This window comes from Adiantum capillus-veneris, chromosome 18 (assembly GCF_014529385.1).
Source record: "Adiantum capillus-veneris isolate H3 chromosome 18, ASM1452938v2, whole genome shotgun sequence".
In the NCBI taxonomy this organism is placed as follows: Eukaryota; Viridiplantae; Streptophyta; class Polypodiopsida; order Polypodiales; family Pteridaceae; genus Adiantum; species Adiantum capillus-veneris.
The window spans coordinates 75,914,904-75,932,524 of NC_140948.1; the positions used below are offsets into that span (position 1 = coordinate 75,914,904).

At 43.4% G+C, this 17,621-nt stretch overlaps 1 protein-coding gene and 1 pseudogene across 1 annotated transcript; both read right to left on the reverse strand.

Annotated features, from left to right (window-relative positions):
- Nucleotides 1–2,387: 2,387 nt before the first annotated feature.
- Nucleotides 2,388–3,515, reverse strand: LOC147435906 (small ribosomal subunit protein uS11y pseudogene; annotated as a pseudogene).
- An 11,652-nt stretch (nucleotides 3,516–15,167) lies between these two features.
- On the reverse strand, nucleotides 15,168–17,168 carry LOC147435907 (uncharacterized). The gene is made up of 2 exons (XM_086488063.1): nucleotides 16,080–17,168; nucleotides 15,168–15,633 (listed from the first exon to the last, which is right to left on the reverse strand). Exons 1-2 carry the CDS (start codon nucleotides 16,159–16,161, stop codon nucleotides 15,515–15,517), a joined length of 201 nt encoding a protein of 66 aa, XP_086344189.1. The 5' UTR covers nucleotides 16,162–17,168; the 3' UTR covers nucleotides 15,168–15,514.
- Between the last annotated feature and the right edge of the window lie 453 nt (nucleotides 17,169–17,621).

Below are 17,621 nucleotides of genomic sequence, written 5' to 3' on the forward strand. Positions count from 1 at the left end.
CCCCCCTCGATCGGAACGGAGGGTGCCCATAGTACATTTCGAGACATTTCAGCCATAGTCAGAAATTGCTTGAAGCACATAAAAACTTCGGACTTCGCTTAAGCGGATACACCCATGCATGCCTAGAGTAATCTTCAATGAAAGTCACGAAGTAAAGGTAATTGCCCAAGGACGGAGTCTTCATGGGCCCACAAACATCACTATGCAGAAGCTGCAACCTACATGATTCGCTAACGAAACTATCCTTTGGAAACTTTGAATGCTACATCTTACCCAAAATACACCCTTCACAAACATTTTTGACAGGTGTGTCAAGAGGTAGCAAAGAAGCAACCATATCAGATTTTTGTAAACGCAGCAAACTAGCAAAATTCAGATGACCAAACGTGCATGCCAAAGTTTTGCATCTGAAATAGCCTTTGAATCCACAACTACCAGACTTGATCTGAAATAGTGATTGATATCCTTGATACCAGCAAGGAAAGTGTCCATATCATCTTCCTCATGCATAATCTTTGATTCCAGATCTTTACGCAGCAATGCAATTTTAGCCTCATTGCGACTTGCATAAAGACGAGCCAAAATATCCCAAGCTTGTTTGGCAGATTTCGTTGAACGAATGTGGGGAATAATAGTGCGCTTCACAGAAAACGCAATCAATGCATGATCTTGTGCATCTTTTAAATCCCAACGAGCTTGCTCAGCTGTAGGCAAAACAACTCTAACAGCAGCAATCCTTGCAGCAAGACCTGCAACATCCTCAACGTCGCCTACATCCTCAGAACCAGGACATACATCAATGCCCTGCACCCTTCGAAACAAGAACATGTTGCATCATATAAGCCAACATAGGGTAATTGTCCCCATCCAATTTATCCTCAACAGTAAACATCTTGAACACTTCTGTGTTGTTGTCAGCCATGGTAAATGTTGCACCTTATGTGAAAACTGTCCGAAAAGAGGAGAAACAACGCGGGAACAACACGTACTATATAGCACAAACCATAGAAGACCGTAAGGGACCTGCTATGCAAAAATGCACTGATAGAAATTTTACACAAAATGACAAAATAACCTACGCAGTACTGCCTGTAGTGGAAACGAAGGCCGAAATGAGCCCGAATCAAAAATCTGAGCAGAATAAGCTCTTTAGACTATGCTCACCCATCTTGTGCATCCATATAGAGAGAGAGAGAGAGAGAGAGAGAGAGAGAAGCATGGCCTGCACGTGACCAGCCTCGAGAGGAAAAAGATAAGCATGGCCAACATCTCCCCTTCTCACAACCTTCCACAAATCATTGTTCACACCCTTCCGCTCACAGCTCACAGATAGAGAAGAACCTATCTTGATTCTCCTATTCTATTCTTTTTCAAAAATAATGATGCCTCCTCGGTCTATTTTTCACTATATCCATTAATGTGCTATCCAAATTCCCCTTGAAATCTACGAAATTGGAAGGAAAATGGTCCCCCTTATCTCCATCACTGTTGATGTCACTTGTATTGCACAATGTACCCCCCTTTTCTCTCACGTCACTGCACAATTATGCCTGCAAGGGGCGCTTCCCCTTCCCTCATAAGGGGCGCTTGGTGCGCATTTCTCCCTGCACCATAAAGAATACCGCCTTGCCTCCAATTCTCGCGTGAGGGGGAACCCCCAGGTCCCTTTACCTCAGCACACATTCCTACTTGCACCACAAACAATACCTCCTTGCCTCCAGTTCTTGCATGACAAGGAGCTCTGAGCTGCAAGCTATAGCGCAAGGGCCACCTGGCCATGGTATCGACACAGGCCAGAGGAACCAAAAGGTAGCTTTACACGTGTGTGTCTTGTGTCCACGACAACATCGACTTGCCTCCACTGGCACCTGCACGAAGCTGCTAAGCCCAAAGGAAAAAGAATCTCTCTCTCTCTCTCTCTCTCTCTCTCTCTCTCCATCCCAGTGCAAGGAAGGATGCACATAACCAATAACACAATCGCAAAGCAAGACGGACGAGGAGATGCCGATATTACGTAAAGGAAGAAAATCACTATTTCTCAGCACGCCTTCGCCTAAACACATAGCATCTCTCTCTCTCTCTCTCTCTCTCTCTCTCTCTCGCATGTGTCGTTCCTCTCTTTTTTTTCCTCGAAGCAACAATAGCATCTTGGTATATTCTCCTTAAAGAACCAGGTCCAAAACGATTGATTGAGTGCACCTCTCGCTCCTTTTTCTTTTCTTTAAGCAAAATCTTTGGAGATTCCTTCCTCCATCTCTTCAAAGCAGCACACTCATTAAGAACAAGTGATAAAATCACAAGGCCTGCTATTTTAAGGTGAAAAATGTGGTTCAAAGTAAAACAAGGAGAAAAAAAGTGATAAAATCACGATGCCTGTAATTGGAAGTATCAGGTTGAGATACATCATACAATGAGTTCACGCTACTTTCAAATGATGCACATGGACTCAATACGAAGAAGAAGAAGAAGCTGGAGAGGTGTTGGATAATTAACCTGCTGAAGGGAAAAGAGAGAGAGAGAGAGAGCATCACTTGCAGTCTTGCATCACCATCTCACTCGGTCTTATACGCCTTTCCACTAGATAGAAACCTGCACCTACAAATGCTCTTGCACTGCAGCCCCTTTCTTCTCGCATTCCAGTCCCCCTGGCAAGAACATAACGGTGAAGGTGACAGTGCTTGGCCTCCACTTTGCTCCACCCCCAGCAGTAGCCCCTGGCTATGGCTGTGACCACCTCCAATTAGATTCTCTCTCTCTCTCTCTCTCTCTCTCTCTCTAGAGTGAGAACTAGTTCTAATTTAGATTCCTCACAGCACGAAGCCTATACAAAATCGGGACCATGATAATCAATGTAACCAAAACCAACATAACTCCGGCAAAAAAAAAACTTGCCTATAACAATAATCCAATCATCACAAGTTCCATTGGAGCTAGGACGTCTACCTCAGGCTCGCTTGGTGAACAAAAACAATCATCTTCTAGCAAAGATAGAAGAAAATCCAAACGCGTCTACAGCTGCCCTAATTACAGCCGGTGACCTCTTCTACCACCTTTCCTTCTTGTGCTGTCTGTAGGGATAGGTGTGACATCCTCACTTCGTCCAATCCGCATGCCAGAATGAGCAAGTACTCTCAGTGCAGATTGTGCGCCAAGACCACGCGTCTTTGTCTTGTTACAACCCAGCTGCTCGCAGCTTGATGTGTAGAGCAGTGATCATGAGCTCCTTGCACTTGTGCGCGCTATCCTGCAGAGCAGCAAGCATGGCTGCGTACGGAGAAGACTCGTCTAGTCTGTCAGCTTTCACCTTCATGCCACCAGTAACTCGAGCAATCTCCTTGCCAGACAGATCTGTGACATGCACGAAGGTGGGCGTTGGTTAGATGACCACGAAGGTGTCATTGAATGAGGCAAAAATATGTGCTACTCCAAAGACGTGCCCGCCGTCACGAGCACCGAGGTCCACTGTGAGTAACATTCTCTTCCTTCACCTCTTTGATATTCCTCTTGCCAGACATGGTTACGTGAAGCAGCTCATAAATAGCAGCACTCACACTCTCTCTCTCTCTCTCTCTCTCTCTCTCTCTCAGAACAAAGTCAGGGCCTTTGTGGATATCCCTTGGGGAGGACACTTATCCACTAATTTTCGCATGCCCTTAAGGACATACCATGAATGTCATGTCTTGTTAAGACTATTTACAAAGTGCTAATTAAATGCAAACCTCATGTCGTAAGTTAACTCCATGAAATGCAGACCTAAAATTCCTATTATTATTCTTTTTGCACAATTTTCAGTTCATTCATAAGCTGGAGTGAAGAAAACCTTTAATTAAGATGGGCAAAAGTTTAAACTAGATGTAAGCTTAAGTTGAGAATATCGCAACAGGATTTTTGGGTAGCTTGAGGATTGGTACTATTTAGTGAAGACAATGAAACATGGTGGTAGAGGTGCAGGGGAGGAAGGGTCGGAGCTTAATCAATTATATCAATATGTTCGAGTGTAATAAAGTTACATGAATGTAGAAAATGGGCCACTCTCACTTGTGCAGTTTGAAGAGTTGCCTTTTGGTGGTGAGGGAGAGAGGAGGGTGGAGTAGGAGACCGAGGTCTCGGATCGTGTGGTCTAGGAGGTCTTTGAAAATTAGGCGCTCTAGATCTAAACCCAACTCCCCCCTTTCTACAAGGAAGTCCGCCCAAGCATCTTGGCGTCCGCCAAGTATGTCCTCTCAAGCATGTGGGCCATCTCCCTCCTCTTCACCCTCACCAATAATTGTTCCTATGCTCCCATTAACCTTGCCTCTAATTTTCTTTGCACTATTGCCGCCAACCATCCATTCACGATCGTGCCATGGAGGTCACATTCACAAGCTAGGAGCCAGGGCTGATGCTGGTAAAGGCACCATGTGTGCATCCTCTCTCTATGCTGCCATTTATGCTGTCAAAAAGCATTCTTCTCCAATTGCTACTTCCTGGTTCTGTTTTACAAGCTGCTACCTCCTCTTCTAGCTGCAAAAAGTAGTGGGAATCCAGGGGGCCTTAGCTTCCATATGCCGGTAGCATCATGTGCATTCTCGCCGCCATCACGGCGCTGTGGCGAACATGAAACCTCCAAAAGATGCTTCACATAGTTGAAATCTGTAAGTGCTACATTCTGTGGGTGGCCGCAACACATCAACAGAGGGGAAAGAAGATGCAAAGAGCTCCCTTCGCTTGCTTCTTCTTTTGTCTCTTCCTCAAGCTCTGAAAAACACACAATCCAATTTATGTCTCAGATAAATTGTTGAAGCCTTTGAAATAAATGAATGATACCAATTACTAGCAACTCAAACACTTTAAGCAGGAGAGCTTCAATGCACAAAATGTGTCCTGCAAGTGAGGAACATGACATAATAATGTGTTAGTATGAATGAAGAAACATGACATGATTGCTTTGGATTTACTTTGTCCTTTGGACTCAACTATATATCATTTCCATGAAAAGCTCACGATCTAAGCAAGACGGTCATGCCAAAAAGGGACTTACCTTTTGCCGAAATAGGTTTGGCGTCTAGGATATATGAGCTTGAAGTCGAATCCTCCAAGGAAAAGGCTATGTGTTCAAGTCTCACTATTGATCGCTCCCAATGAAGGAGAGCCGATGCCAGAGGCATAGCTAATCCTCTAGGGCTCAATGTAGGCAAAAGTTAAAGTTCCAAAAAGGGCTTAACTCTAGCTGAAGCCTGAAATGGGTTTGTTGTCTCCATTCCATGAGCTTGAATTCAAGGAACTTATAGGGGGCCTCCACGAGAGGGGCTAAGTTAGAATAACCCCCTCTCGAGCGTGAGATTTTTTCGATCACATCGATCTTGTCTTCTCTTCTCTAGACATTACTCCCTCTTGTGGAAGCCCCTTCTTAGGGAGACATTTTTTCCCGCTCATTCTAAGTGGGCAAAAATATTGAAACATGTGTAGAATGTTGTGCAGAAAGCAACCCTAGTTGGAGTTGCAAAACTCACCATGGGAAAACCCTGCTATTTTGCCAAGCCAACCTGACACGCACACACTGTACAACGATAGAGCTACAAGCTTATAATTCAGTGGGGCGAGGTTTTGCAAAAGATTTGAAGAAGAAGAAACTCAAAGTCCAAACAAATGTCGTGAAGGTGTTTAACCTAATTCGAGTTTGAGAACGAACTTAGTGTTAGTTGGTGGAGATGCAGCGTCGTCCTCGTAGAAGGGGCCTTCCAGCACAGAAATGGGGCTCGGCTGCTCGCAGCTTCCTGTGGATTTATCTCCTTGAGACTGTGTGTCCTCGTTCTATAAACATGAACAAACACAAACAGAAGAGGATCAAAACCTTGCCTTTTGAGACAGAGTCTCAACTGGAATCGACTCAAACGCAAAATGCATGATGTATGCAGAGCAATATTGTGGATGTACCAGCAGCAACTAAGTAGAGATATTTTGCACACACACAAACACAAACTACAGAGTGGATGCCATTCCTACCTCTTGTTGTTGCAGCACCTGTGGTAGCCTCAGAGCTCTTGTAGGAGTGCGTATAGGACTACTCGGGTCCCCACCATCCCTGTATCAAAGATCTTGGAAGTAGTTTTCCTTTCTGGAGTCCTCGCCTCTGCATCTACACCAACCAAGCTCAACAGGGGACGCTGCCTCCCGTGCATGCACTGCATGCTCTGCTGGCACTGGATAGCGCCCACTTTGGCTCCGCTATTGTGCGTGTTGCAGCCCCATTTGTGGATCAGGACATTAATGTCAGGAGCTACTGCGAGGGAAGGACCACAGACCTATAGGTAGGTGCAATTCAGAGAGGAATTAGTTGGTTGCCGGCCGCCTAGTCCCTACTATAAGGTGCAATTCAGGGAGGAAGCTGGTTACCGGCCGGCAATCTCCTGCTCCCAACTGTAACATTAACCTCATGGAACTACATAGCCATGATTTTTCCAATGGAGTAGCTCATGATGTGATTTTTCCAAAGGAGTAGCTCATGATGTGATTTATCCAATGGAGTAGCTCATGATGGAGAAACCATGGGAAAACAGCTGCTTGCCCCCATGGGAAAATTTCAAAAACTTCTTTTTGCCCAAACTACACCTAGCTAGATCTGTACTGTGCGGTCCTCCCGCCAGGTAGTGGCTCATGACGATGACCTCGGCAAGCCAAATGCAAAGGGGAAACAGCTCCTTTCTCACATGGAAAATGTCAGAAACAGTCTTGTGTTTTTACGGCTTCAGTCATGCAATGTGCGTTACGTCAAAACTGATCCCCAAGTATGCACAAGCTTATGTCAAAACTGGTGGAAGCAAGACAATTATACATACATACTTATATATAGTTTACCTTATCACTTTTACCAGCAGCAGCAGGAGTTGCTTCCAATCAAAAAGGGAAAATCTCATGCTGTTGCACAAGCCTTCCTAGATCAGGAAGCTTGGGCGTATTCGTGAAGCTGGTGCGTCAAGGACCTCATTGAGCCCACATTGCTCATTGACCACCTCCATTCTGCATTCTGGCTTTTGTTGGGCATGATTATGATGTAGTGTCGTTGAAGTATCATTCTACAATTCCCATTCGCTGCCAGGTTGCCCCCTGCTCCACCACCACAGTGTGCAAATAGCAACCACTGTTGCGAGCTTCGACTGCTTACCACATCGCACAAGGAGAACAAAGAGCAAGCTAGATCTCTCCCTGGCCATGTGCCCTATCCTAGCTAAGCTAGCCGTGATATGCCCGTCAATAGGAGGCGCGCCTGTACTCAGAGAGAGAGAGAGAGAGAGAGAGAGAGAGAGAGAGAGAGAGAGAGAGAGAGAGAGAGAGATGCAATGGGTAGCGGCCCTCTCGATCTGAGGTAGCATGGTCACTGGTCAGGCTCACAAGGCATGCCAAAATAGGAGGCGTGCAGTTGTGTGTGCCAAAGAGAGACAGAGAGAGAGAGAGAGAGAGAGAGAGAGAGATAAATTCTTTAAACTTAGCTTTAAAATCTTTAAGTTCTAAACTTAGCTTTAAAATTTTTAAAAATTAAAAGAAAATCTTTAAAGGTTAAAGCCCCAAATGATAAATTCCTTCCATAAAGTTTTAACTAACAAAAATGACAATTTTAATCTATTACCTGAAGTTTCAAAGGATAACCAAATTCTCAAAATGAAAAGGTGGGTAATACAAATTTCAAAATGAAAAGGTGACTCTTGGGATTTGTGGAGCCTCTAAAGCATTATCATTTAACATGTAAAGCTGTCAACTTTTCATGATCATAAAGGCATTGGACAACCCAAAATCTTTTCCTTGACATATATGAGAGTTCATTTCATATTTCAAAACTAAAGATATACCCATGATTAGATTTACACAATTCATTTCAATGAGTACCCACTATCTTATTTCAACCAATCAATATTTTTGACATGTCAAAAAATGCTTAAAAATACAACTCAACTTTTTTTTTTTTTTTTAAGTCAGCAAAAAAAGAAGTGATCTCTATAGCCTTTGCCCTTTGGGCAGGCCAAAAAGTCCACTTTAGTGTAGCTGGGAGCCAAATGCTTGACCTCATCAAATGGAGATCGATGCACTGACCACGCCAACACAATGCCTTGTGAAAGCAATGTCCTTAGAAAAAAAAAGTCTTGCATTTGTTCAAGCAAGCTTCCTCGGCTCTACTATTCATGCCCACATAGGTAGTGCTCTATCGCACCTGTTGTTCGTGCTCGTAGGTACGCAACAACCATGCTCCCCTTCTCCATGTGCTGCCATGGTCGCCATCTGCCCTTGCCTTCCAATGTTTGCATTGGCATTTGCCTACTCCATGTGCCCCCGCCCTTCATTCGATTTTCCCTTTCATTTGCTTTCCCTGCGCTTGCAATCTTGGTAGATTCACGTAAAAAATTGTACACAAAAGTTGCGTTACAATAACCATTACTAGTGAAATTAAGAATAATACGTTGCACTAAACTCTTAGAGTAATTTTCATTTTGAGTAGGTAAAGAGAAATAAGAAGGGCATTCCTCCCATCCACCTACATGGGCTATGCCACGAAGACACTCCACCATTTGCTTGTGGATGAAACTTTGTAGCGATGGCAGCTAGGGCTAGGTAGTAGTAGGTGATATAAAACCTCCGGCTCATTGTGTGTTCATCTTGGCCAGCAGAGGCTTTATTGTGGTTGGTCTCTCTTACGGCGGCGTCTCCTTCAGCTTTGTCCGGCTTTTTTGTCCCATCCTTGCCCGGGTTGTTCCTTGCTCCTTCTCTCCTCACTATGTCCCCTCCTTGTGTCGATTCAAGTTCATTGGCAAGAAAACCTTGTTGCCAACACTCCTTTGCGCGGTGACTTTATCTTTTACGCGCTGATTATACATCATCTTCAACGTTCAATGATCCTTTATCTTTGGCACTTTTGCTTCTCATGCCCTTTGTTAAATATCGTTCCCACTAGGTTACGGCTCTTCCTACCATCTCCCCCCTACCACTAAGCATTGAATCCATAGCAAAGTCTACCATGGATGCAGAGATGTTGCACATGGAGGAGGACATCCTAAAGTTCTTGCAGATGCTTATGGCTAGGAAACTATCGATGCATGAAGGTGTTGTGTCGATGGACAAAGGGGATGGGTGAGCATTGCGATCATCAAGCATCGAAATTATGATAGGTGAAGCATCGACAAAGGGTCCGATCCAGGTTGAAAATAAAGAATACTTGGTTGAGAAGACTTTCCCTATTAAAGAAAAGGATAAAGTGATCAACCTTGACACGAAAGGATTTAATTTTTAGGAAAAGACACTCAAGGCAGGGGTGCCCCAAGGCACCATATGTATGAACGCCAACAAGTTGGCTTCCAATTTTGGCTCTCTCCGAACATACATCTCATTTGCAAGCATTGTGAATGGTCTTAATCCTACGGACAGCAACAAAGTCACAATTGTTGAGGCATCTAGTGATGAAGGCCATGAAAACTGAGCCCGCTCGAACATGAACTAAATAAAGTTAACAGAAAGATAGAGATCGGCCCTAGTGGTAACAAAAGAACTAGAGAACTAGCTCATCGGTCGAATGTAGTGGCTATCCAAAGATGGGATGGTAGATCAAGCATATAGTGCTTTAAACAAGTCTCTTCTGCAGCAGGTTGCGGAGGCTATCACAGTTGCAATTCCACCAGCACTTATTTAAAAAACAGCTAGCCATGCAAGCAAAGATTACACTTTTGTTTGGCTTCAATGAGAGAGTCCTGAGTAGATACGAGTTGATGCAATGGATTCAGGGCATGGAGGAGCAATTGAAAATACCATACCTCGTTAAGGGATTCTACTCAATTAGATTCAAGGATGACTTCGACGTTTCAAAGATCTTGGATAAAGGTCCCCTATTGTTTAACAAGACAACAGTATGTGTAGAGCCATGGGAGCCTGTATTTGATTCAGCAGAATTTCTCATGCGGATTCATCCAGTTTGGGTCGAGTTTGCGGGGTTGCCAAGTTGGCTCTGGGATAATATCAGGATGCTTGCTCCCCCTTGTTTGTTCCTAACAAGAGAGCACTAGGCAGGGCCTCTAACTGGGTGTGCATAGGTTGGAATGTTTCTAAGACACACCAAAGAGCATGGTCATCAATGTTGGACCAGGGCTAATTACGATTCTGCTCAACTTTGGGACTTACTTTGGGGCCTGCTTTGAGTGTAACAGATTTAGGCACTTTGCCAAGGATTTTCCCGTGAAGGCTAAAGTAAGTACCGATCTGGCAATGCAAGACTCCCATTTAGGAGGTGAAAATCATATCGTTGTTAAGGAAACAGTTAAAGAATGGCAAAGGGGGAAGAAAAAGAGGTTATTTTTGGGGTAAAGGCCTTTGTGTTGGCTCATTCTTGAGTGTTTCTCCACCCACACACCTTGCACTCCTTCTCCTTCTTCCCCTTCCCGCATGCACCACGCTGCATACCACACCGCACACACATTCTGCACTATGCACTCTTCAATTGGTATCAGAGCTACAGCTTGCCAATCGGCATGCATGCAACGGTTTCCCAACGATTAACACGGAAGCGGTGAGCTCGCCGGCTATGGCGGAGCTTGGAGCTTGAATTGGAGCTTTGCAATGATAGATTTGATGCAGAGGAGTCGGATCAAAAGAGATCCAAATGGATCTTGGAGCTCGAAGGTCTCGACACGAGCAACCCCTCTCGAGACGAGGGAATCTTGAAGCAAATTGGGGATCTTTGTAGGAATCGAGGAAAAAAATCCTGCAGGGCAAGTGAGCATTGGATATTAAGCAAGAGACTGGGGAGCTGCAAGGCAGGCCAGATCCCGGCAAGTCTACAGAGAGAGAAATTGAGTGCAAAGAATTTGGATAAAGCTTGGGAATTCAAGATTCACAAGCTTTGTAGGTGAAGACGAAGATCTAGATATTGGGTATTATGCGATAAATCAAAAGCAGAAAACCAAGCATTGCAAGGGGAATTGCTTGTAGCAGAGCAAGTCGAGCAAGTAATGAAGCTTTGCACTGTGAGCATTTGAGGTTTAAAACCAGTGTTGTGTGCATCTTGAAGCAAGGCAAGGTGTGTGTGCTTGTGTGTTGAAGCAAGCAAAAGCGAGCAGCTGTAAAATGAGCAGCAAATTGGTTACCGGGGGGGGGAGGGGATTTGCAGAGCAATCGGGAAGTGCTTTTGGCATTGTGTTTGTACACACACACACACACACACACATACACACTGCTTGAATCCGTAGCTCACGGGCAGAAGATGCAAAGCACAAAGCATAGAGCTAGCAAGTAGCACATAGGAAAACAGCAGGGGAGGAAGCAAGATATTCAGTGTGTGTCCTACTCCCTCACACATTTAATTTTTTATAGCGCTCAGACAGAGGATTCTTTTTTGGCATGCCCAAAGGGCAAGGCTATAGTGATGCCTTCTCTTTTTGCTGACTAAAATATAAAAAAGGTTGAGTTATATTTTCAAGCATTTTTTTGATAGGGTAAATAGGCTGATTGGTTGAAATAAGATAGTGGACACTCATTTAAATGAAGAGTGTGTAAATCTAATGATAGACATGTCTTGAGTTTTGAAATATGAATGAATGCTCATTTACCAAGAAAAGATTTTGGGCTTCCATGCTACCACCGTATGAGTAGGTCCTGCCTGTCAAATTTGGGAAGGAGGTGAATTAAGGAGAGTCTGGGAAGATGCTCCCAAAGCTTCAAGGGGAAAAAGAGAAGAGCTGGCACTGCTTTGGTTGCACAGTTTCTTTTCAAGATGTCTACAATGATGCTCACTTTGGTTTGAACTAAACAAGTGATAAAATCGCAAGGCCTGCCAATAAAAATATAAAATATTTCAACCTAGTTGAATGTTATGCATAGAAATTCAATACACGTCAAAATCTTCTCTCTCTCTCTCTCTCTCTCTCTCTCTCTCTCTCTCTCTCTCTCTCTCTCTCTCTCTCTCTCTCTCTCTCTCTCTCTCACACACACACACACACACATGCATGTGTATGTATTTGCACATATAAATAAGTAAGCATAGGTAGGTTTTCGTGGGCACTCTTGCAGTGATGTACCTCGAGAGTGGAGCTGCAAACTCATGTTTGGGTGATAAGGACTTTGAATTTGGGAGCCCAAGAGACAAAGAAGGATCGATCCTTTCACGATGGAGGAACTTTTCATTTAACTTTGGGGAGTTGTCGCACATGAGGTTGGGGTGAGTAATCCATACGAAAAGGATGTTTGGACAATTCGAAGCCGACTATGAGCTCCTATTTTGTTTCGAGGAGACCAAGGCAAGGCTACCAAGGGAGACATAGAAGACGAACTTTGGTTCAAACTTGTTGAGCCAACGCGAGGTAGAGGAATATGGAGGCATCATTAGTATGGGGACGGTTGCTTGGGGGGGGGGGAGATTGTAGGCAATGTTGACCAAGGTGAGGAGGTTGTGACTCATCAATAAGGATTGGAGAAAAAGAGCAAGGATGCACAAATAACACCAAATCTCTTCCACGAACACACATTCATCCCTCTCTCTCTCTCTCTCTCTCTCTCTCTCTCTCTCTCTCTCTCTCTCTCTCTCTCTCCCCCCCCCCCCCCTTCCTAGTCTCTAGCGTTGCGTAAGAAGAAGGCTTCACACTTGCAATCTCTTTCTCACGAGCACTAACACCCAATCAATGGCGATTGGGATTGTAGCATGTCTCTCTCTCTCTCTCTCTCTCTCTCTCTCTCTCTCTCTCTCTCTCTCTCTCTCTCTCTCTCTCTCTCTCTCTCTCTCTCTCTCTCTCTCTCTCTCTCTCTCCACACACACACACACACACACACACACCATTGGCCGCTAGCAAAGCCAATTGATTGGTTGTTGAGGATACCTTGTCGGTGTGGCTAGAAAGCCGAGCTGGATATTTGTAAGAGAGAGCTTGATGGGACATTTTGAAATGACAAGCCTTCACGTTCATGCTGAATGGGAGGGGGATTAACACTAGAATGGTAACCTAACAGGACATAAAAGTGTCCTTTCAGGGTTCTAGGAAAAAATTCCAAAACCATAGTAGATCCACTCATTTTGAAAAATCCTTTCATGAGCTTATAGTTCAATAACTACTACATATGGAAAAAATGAGAAGCTTGTAATTTTTTTCATCCCTTGGTCACTACAAGCCTCCAAAGTGGATGGACCAGTGCATTTTGCCCAAAACAGCAATTTCTTACAGTTGATTGCATATAAATAAGACTGGGGATTTTTGTAGGACATGAGATAAAATGCCCTGTTAACTTCAATGGGTTGGTGACCAAAACATATGGTTGCTTTTACCTCACTAATTTTTTTTTGGTAAAAAAAAATAGGTACAAAAAAGTTGCATTTTTGCCATTCTGCGGACCTATCATCAAAGTTTCTATAGTCACGCTCAATACAGATACTATATACATGTTTTCTTAGTTTCCTTTGGGTCTTTGGATTCAAAAGAAGCCATGGAGCATGTCAAAAGGATAATGGATCTCTTACAATTGGAACCTTGGAGGCAATGATAAAGTGCTAAATACAGCAAACATGAAAAACTGGGTTTAGCATTATGACCTCTAGAAACCCATAAAAACTACTCAATATCTAGCCAAGTCTATAGTCTATAATTAGATATGGTTACTACCTACAAAATACACACAATTGGCCTAAGAAACTAGCAATATTGAGAAAGTTATACTTGCTACTCTAAAATGTTTCTTCAGCAAAATCAAAAAACTCAACCATCATCATACACTATGCTATATAACATATTAGGTCCCCCAAAACTCAAGGAAGATTAGCTTTATGTTATACATTACACTTACGCAATCAAAATTGGATTTGGATATCAAGAAAGCCACCAAAAAAATCATAAAAGTGCTAATTTTGGCCAAAAAAAAAAAGGATTATGCAATTCTTATAAATTGGTCATAACTTTCAATTTTAACACTTAGCTCTCCCTACAAGCATCAAAACATGTTGAGAACTATGAAGGCCTAACCTCTAGCCATCTAAACCTCACAAACATGAAGTTTAGAGTAGTATAGTTGCCAAAATTTGAAAAAAGGACAAAAACAGGACCCGTTTTTCACACAGTTTAGGTTCAAAAATGTTATGCAGAGTAAGGTTAATGGTGAGATTGATACTCAAAAAAAAATGCTAAGTTTTTTTCAGCTCATAAGGCAACTTTGTGGATATATAGCACCTAGAAATTAATTTTCATACTCTTCAAATAATTCAAGCAAAATGGTCACTTATCAGGACACAAAAGTGTCATGTTACCATTCTAGTGTTAAAGGTTTTAAAATCCAGCCGCACCTCTGAGGAGGGAAGCAGTTACCCCCCTTCATGGAGGCCCCCTCTTAGAGGCATATGATGTAAGGGCTTGCACATCATATGGACAAAGGACATTTGGTCAACGTTGCAAGTGTTGGAGAATGGAAAGGAATTTGGAGTCCTCGGAGATAAAGGGCTTGAGGGTAGTATTACTGGCCGATGCAGGAAGGTTAGAACCGGACTGCAATATTTGGGATTCTAGAAAGTATTTTTTCCTAAACAACTGGGTTTCCTCCTTGCCAAGATGCAAACCAAAAACACTTGTAAAAAAATTTAATTTGCATAATTGTAAATTATTTTCTTGTATATTTTAATGGTTTTTCTTCCCTTTATCTTAGTTTGAAACCTGCTAGTCTTGATTTTCAATCAGATCAAGGCTAAAGTGAGGCAAACCTTTCCCAAACACTGCCAGATAGTAGCCTGAGAGAGAGAAGAGAAAGAGAGCCCCTAGATCAAGCGGGCCAAAGATTTAAGACATCAATAATAAATGGGAAATTACCAAAATATCCCTTTAATTTGTGAAAATTTCCAAAATACCCTTGAAATTCAAAAATTCCCAAAATACCCTTCTATCTATTTTAGTTGAATTCATCTTCATTCCTTTTTGCATGTTGAGGTCCATTTTTGAGTGATTAGCATATAATCTGTTGCAAATTACCTCACAAAAAAGGCAATTATGTATAAAATTAATGAAGAGATGCATCGCCAAAGCCTACATAATCAACTCAAATTGTAGTTTTAACATCTCTTGCTTTCAAATTATCCTATGCATATGTGACGGAAGCTAGAGAGAGAGAGAGAGAGAGAGAGAGAGAGAGAGAGAGAGAGAGAGAGCTGTGAACTGTGTGCAATCGTGCAACGCAAGAGAGCGGTGAGCCTTATATCGTAGAGGGAAAAAAAAGAACAGTTACGACAATGAAGAAGATGACGAAGGCAGAGGAAGGTGGTGCACACGTTAATAGTTGAGGAATGACTCCATTCCTCTCATGCGTACATGTGCACACACACATTCAGACTCACACGCGTGAGCATGCATGCAATTTGCCCGAAAATGCTTGTAAATATGAGAATGGCTGTTGAATAGCAACTTTCTCTTCATTCACCTGCATGAAAATCTATATTTTGCAACCATTGCTTTTCTCTGTTCCCTCGTTGGGCCTTCACCATGTCGGATCCACCCGAAAAAAGTGTTGTCCAACCTGTCCAAGAAGCGAAACTCTAAGTTGGGTGGGTGCGCAGGCGTTTTTTTCCAGCTCTTTGATTGGAATCTACGATTGAATGGAAAGCGTCTGCTCCCTCAAAAACTTCTTCCTGTTGGTAAGAATCACTGGACCTCTCTGTTCACATGCAATAGGCTCATATTATGTTAATGCTTGTTATGTGTAGAGAGACTTGCGAAGCATGGCGTTAGGAGCCACAAGGATGAGAAGTTGCCAACAATGGCCAAGTTGCTACTTGTAAGCTCTTTGCCCACATACAATAATTATCTACCGAACTTTGATGTCTCTTGTTCTTAAGCTCTAGTGCCTTTCTTCTCTTTGTTTGCAGATTGCCAATGAAAATAGATGTTGATTTCCTAAGGTTTTAACCAATGATGCAGAAGAGGTACTCAACAAAGACAAAACACCTGAGAAGAAGAGCAAGCAAAGTCCAAGAGTAGTCGCAAAGCTGATGGGATTAAAAACTATTCCCTCAACTGAGCCATGCAATGACAGGAAACAACTAGCACAAGAAAATCAAACTCATCCAGTGGTTGATAATAGAATATCTTGCAATCACAAACCTGTTTCTACAGCAAAGACATATGGTGTTGAGAGAGTAGGCTCTGCTGAACATTCATCAGTGGATCCACAATGATCTGCCATAAATAACTCACATAATGTGTCCGATACTACAAATGCGAGGCCCCCGCGTGCATTGATTTGCCACAAATCTGATGATCCGAACTCACAACAAGTTACTGTCACCCATCAAAAGTCCCCTTGCAATAAAGAGGGGAGCTCGTTTGCTTGAGGCTGCTAGAGTTTCACGGAGGCAATCGCCAATGAGCACATATTTGGAATACTTGGAGGACATGCACACATGGACATGCAGCGAGCAGCTATTAGCACACAAAGGGCAACCCTTTGCCAATGTGGAATGCCTATCTTCATGGGGCAGCAGACAAGCTGAACATGAGTCGTGTGTCCAACGTTATTGCAGATGGGCGCCAGCTACAATGGAGCTAATAGGGCATCAAACAAGCATTTCCGGACAAATGCACACAGAGGGATCCATCTAGACTTCACAACCTGGCTTTTATTGTTCTGTCTGCCTTGGATTGTGAAATAGACACAAAGAGTGTCCACCCTAGCTTCGACTGGCAAACAGAGAGAGTGCGTGCTCCACTTGCGCACCTGCAGCAGCGAGAGCCTCTCTCCTATCCCTGTTGCATATCTCTAGTAGCGCACGCCTGAAAGAGAGAGAGAGAGAGAGAGAGAGAGAGAGAGAAAGAGAGAGAGAGAGTCTGCTCGCCCCCTTGCCCACTGGCCTCCCCTGTCCTGGTCGCCTTTGTTGCTTGTCCTCCTCCCTTGTCCGCACACTGTCGAGCCACGCGTTGTTTTATACTAACCGTGGGACATATATATCTCTCTACCTCCTCCACGTGTCGCTGGCCCCTTTTTTTAGTTCAAACCAAAGAGCATCATTGCAGATTCCTTAAAAAGAAACTGTGCAAGCCAGCACGTGCCAACTCCTCTCGTTTTCCCCTTGAAGCTTTGGAAGAGATTCTCCTTAATTCACCTTCTTCCCAAAATTGGCAGGACCTACTCATACAGTAGCATGGAAGCCCAAAATCCTTTCTCGGTAAATGAGCATTCATTCATATTCCAAAACCCAAGACATGTCTATCATTAGATTTACACACTCTTCATTTAAATGAGTGTCCATTGTCTTATTTCAACCAATCAGCTTATTTAGCCTATCAAAAAATGCTTGAAAATATAACTCAACCTTTTTTCTATTTTAGTCAGCAAAAAGAGAAGGCATCACTATAGCCTTGCCCTTTGGGCAGGCCAAAAAAGGGGGCCAGCGACACGAGGAGGAGGGAGAGAGATATATATTATTTTCCACGTGCCTCGACAGTGCGGACAAGATGAGCAATGGAGGCGATCATGACAAGAGGCCAGTAGTGTGCAAGTAGGGCAAGGGGCGAGGAGACTCTGTGTGTGTGTGTGTGTGTGTCTAAGCTAAGGTGGACACTTTGTGTCTATTTCACAATGCAAGGCAAGCGAAACAATAAAAGATAGGTTGTGAAGCCTAGATGGATCCCTCTCTGTGCATTTGT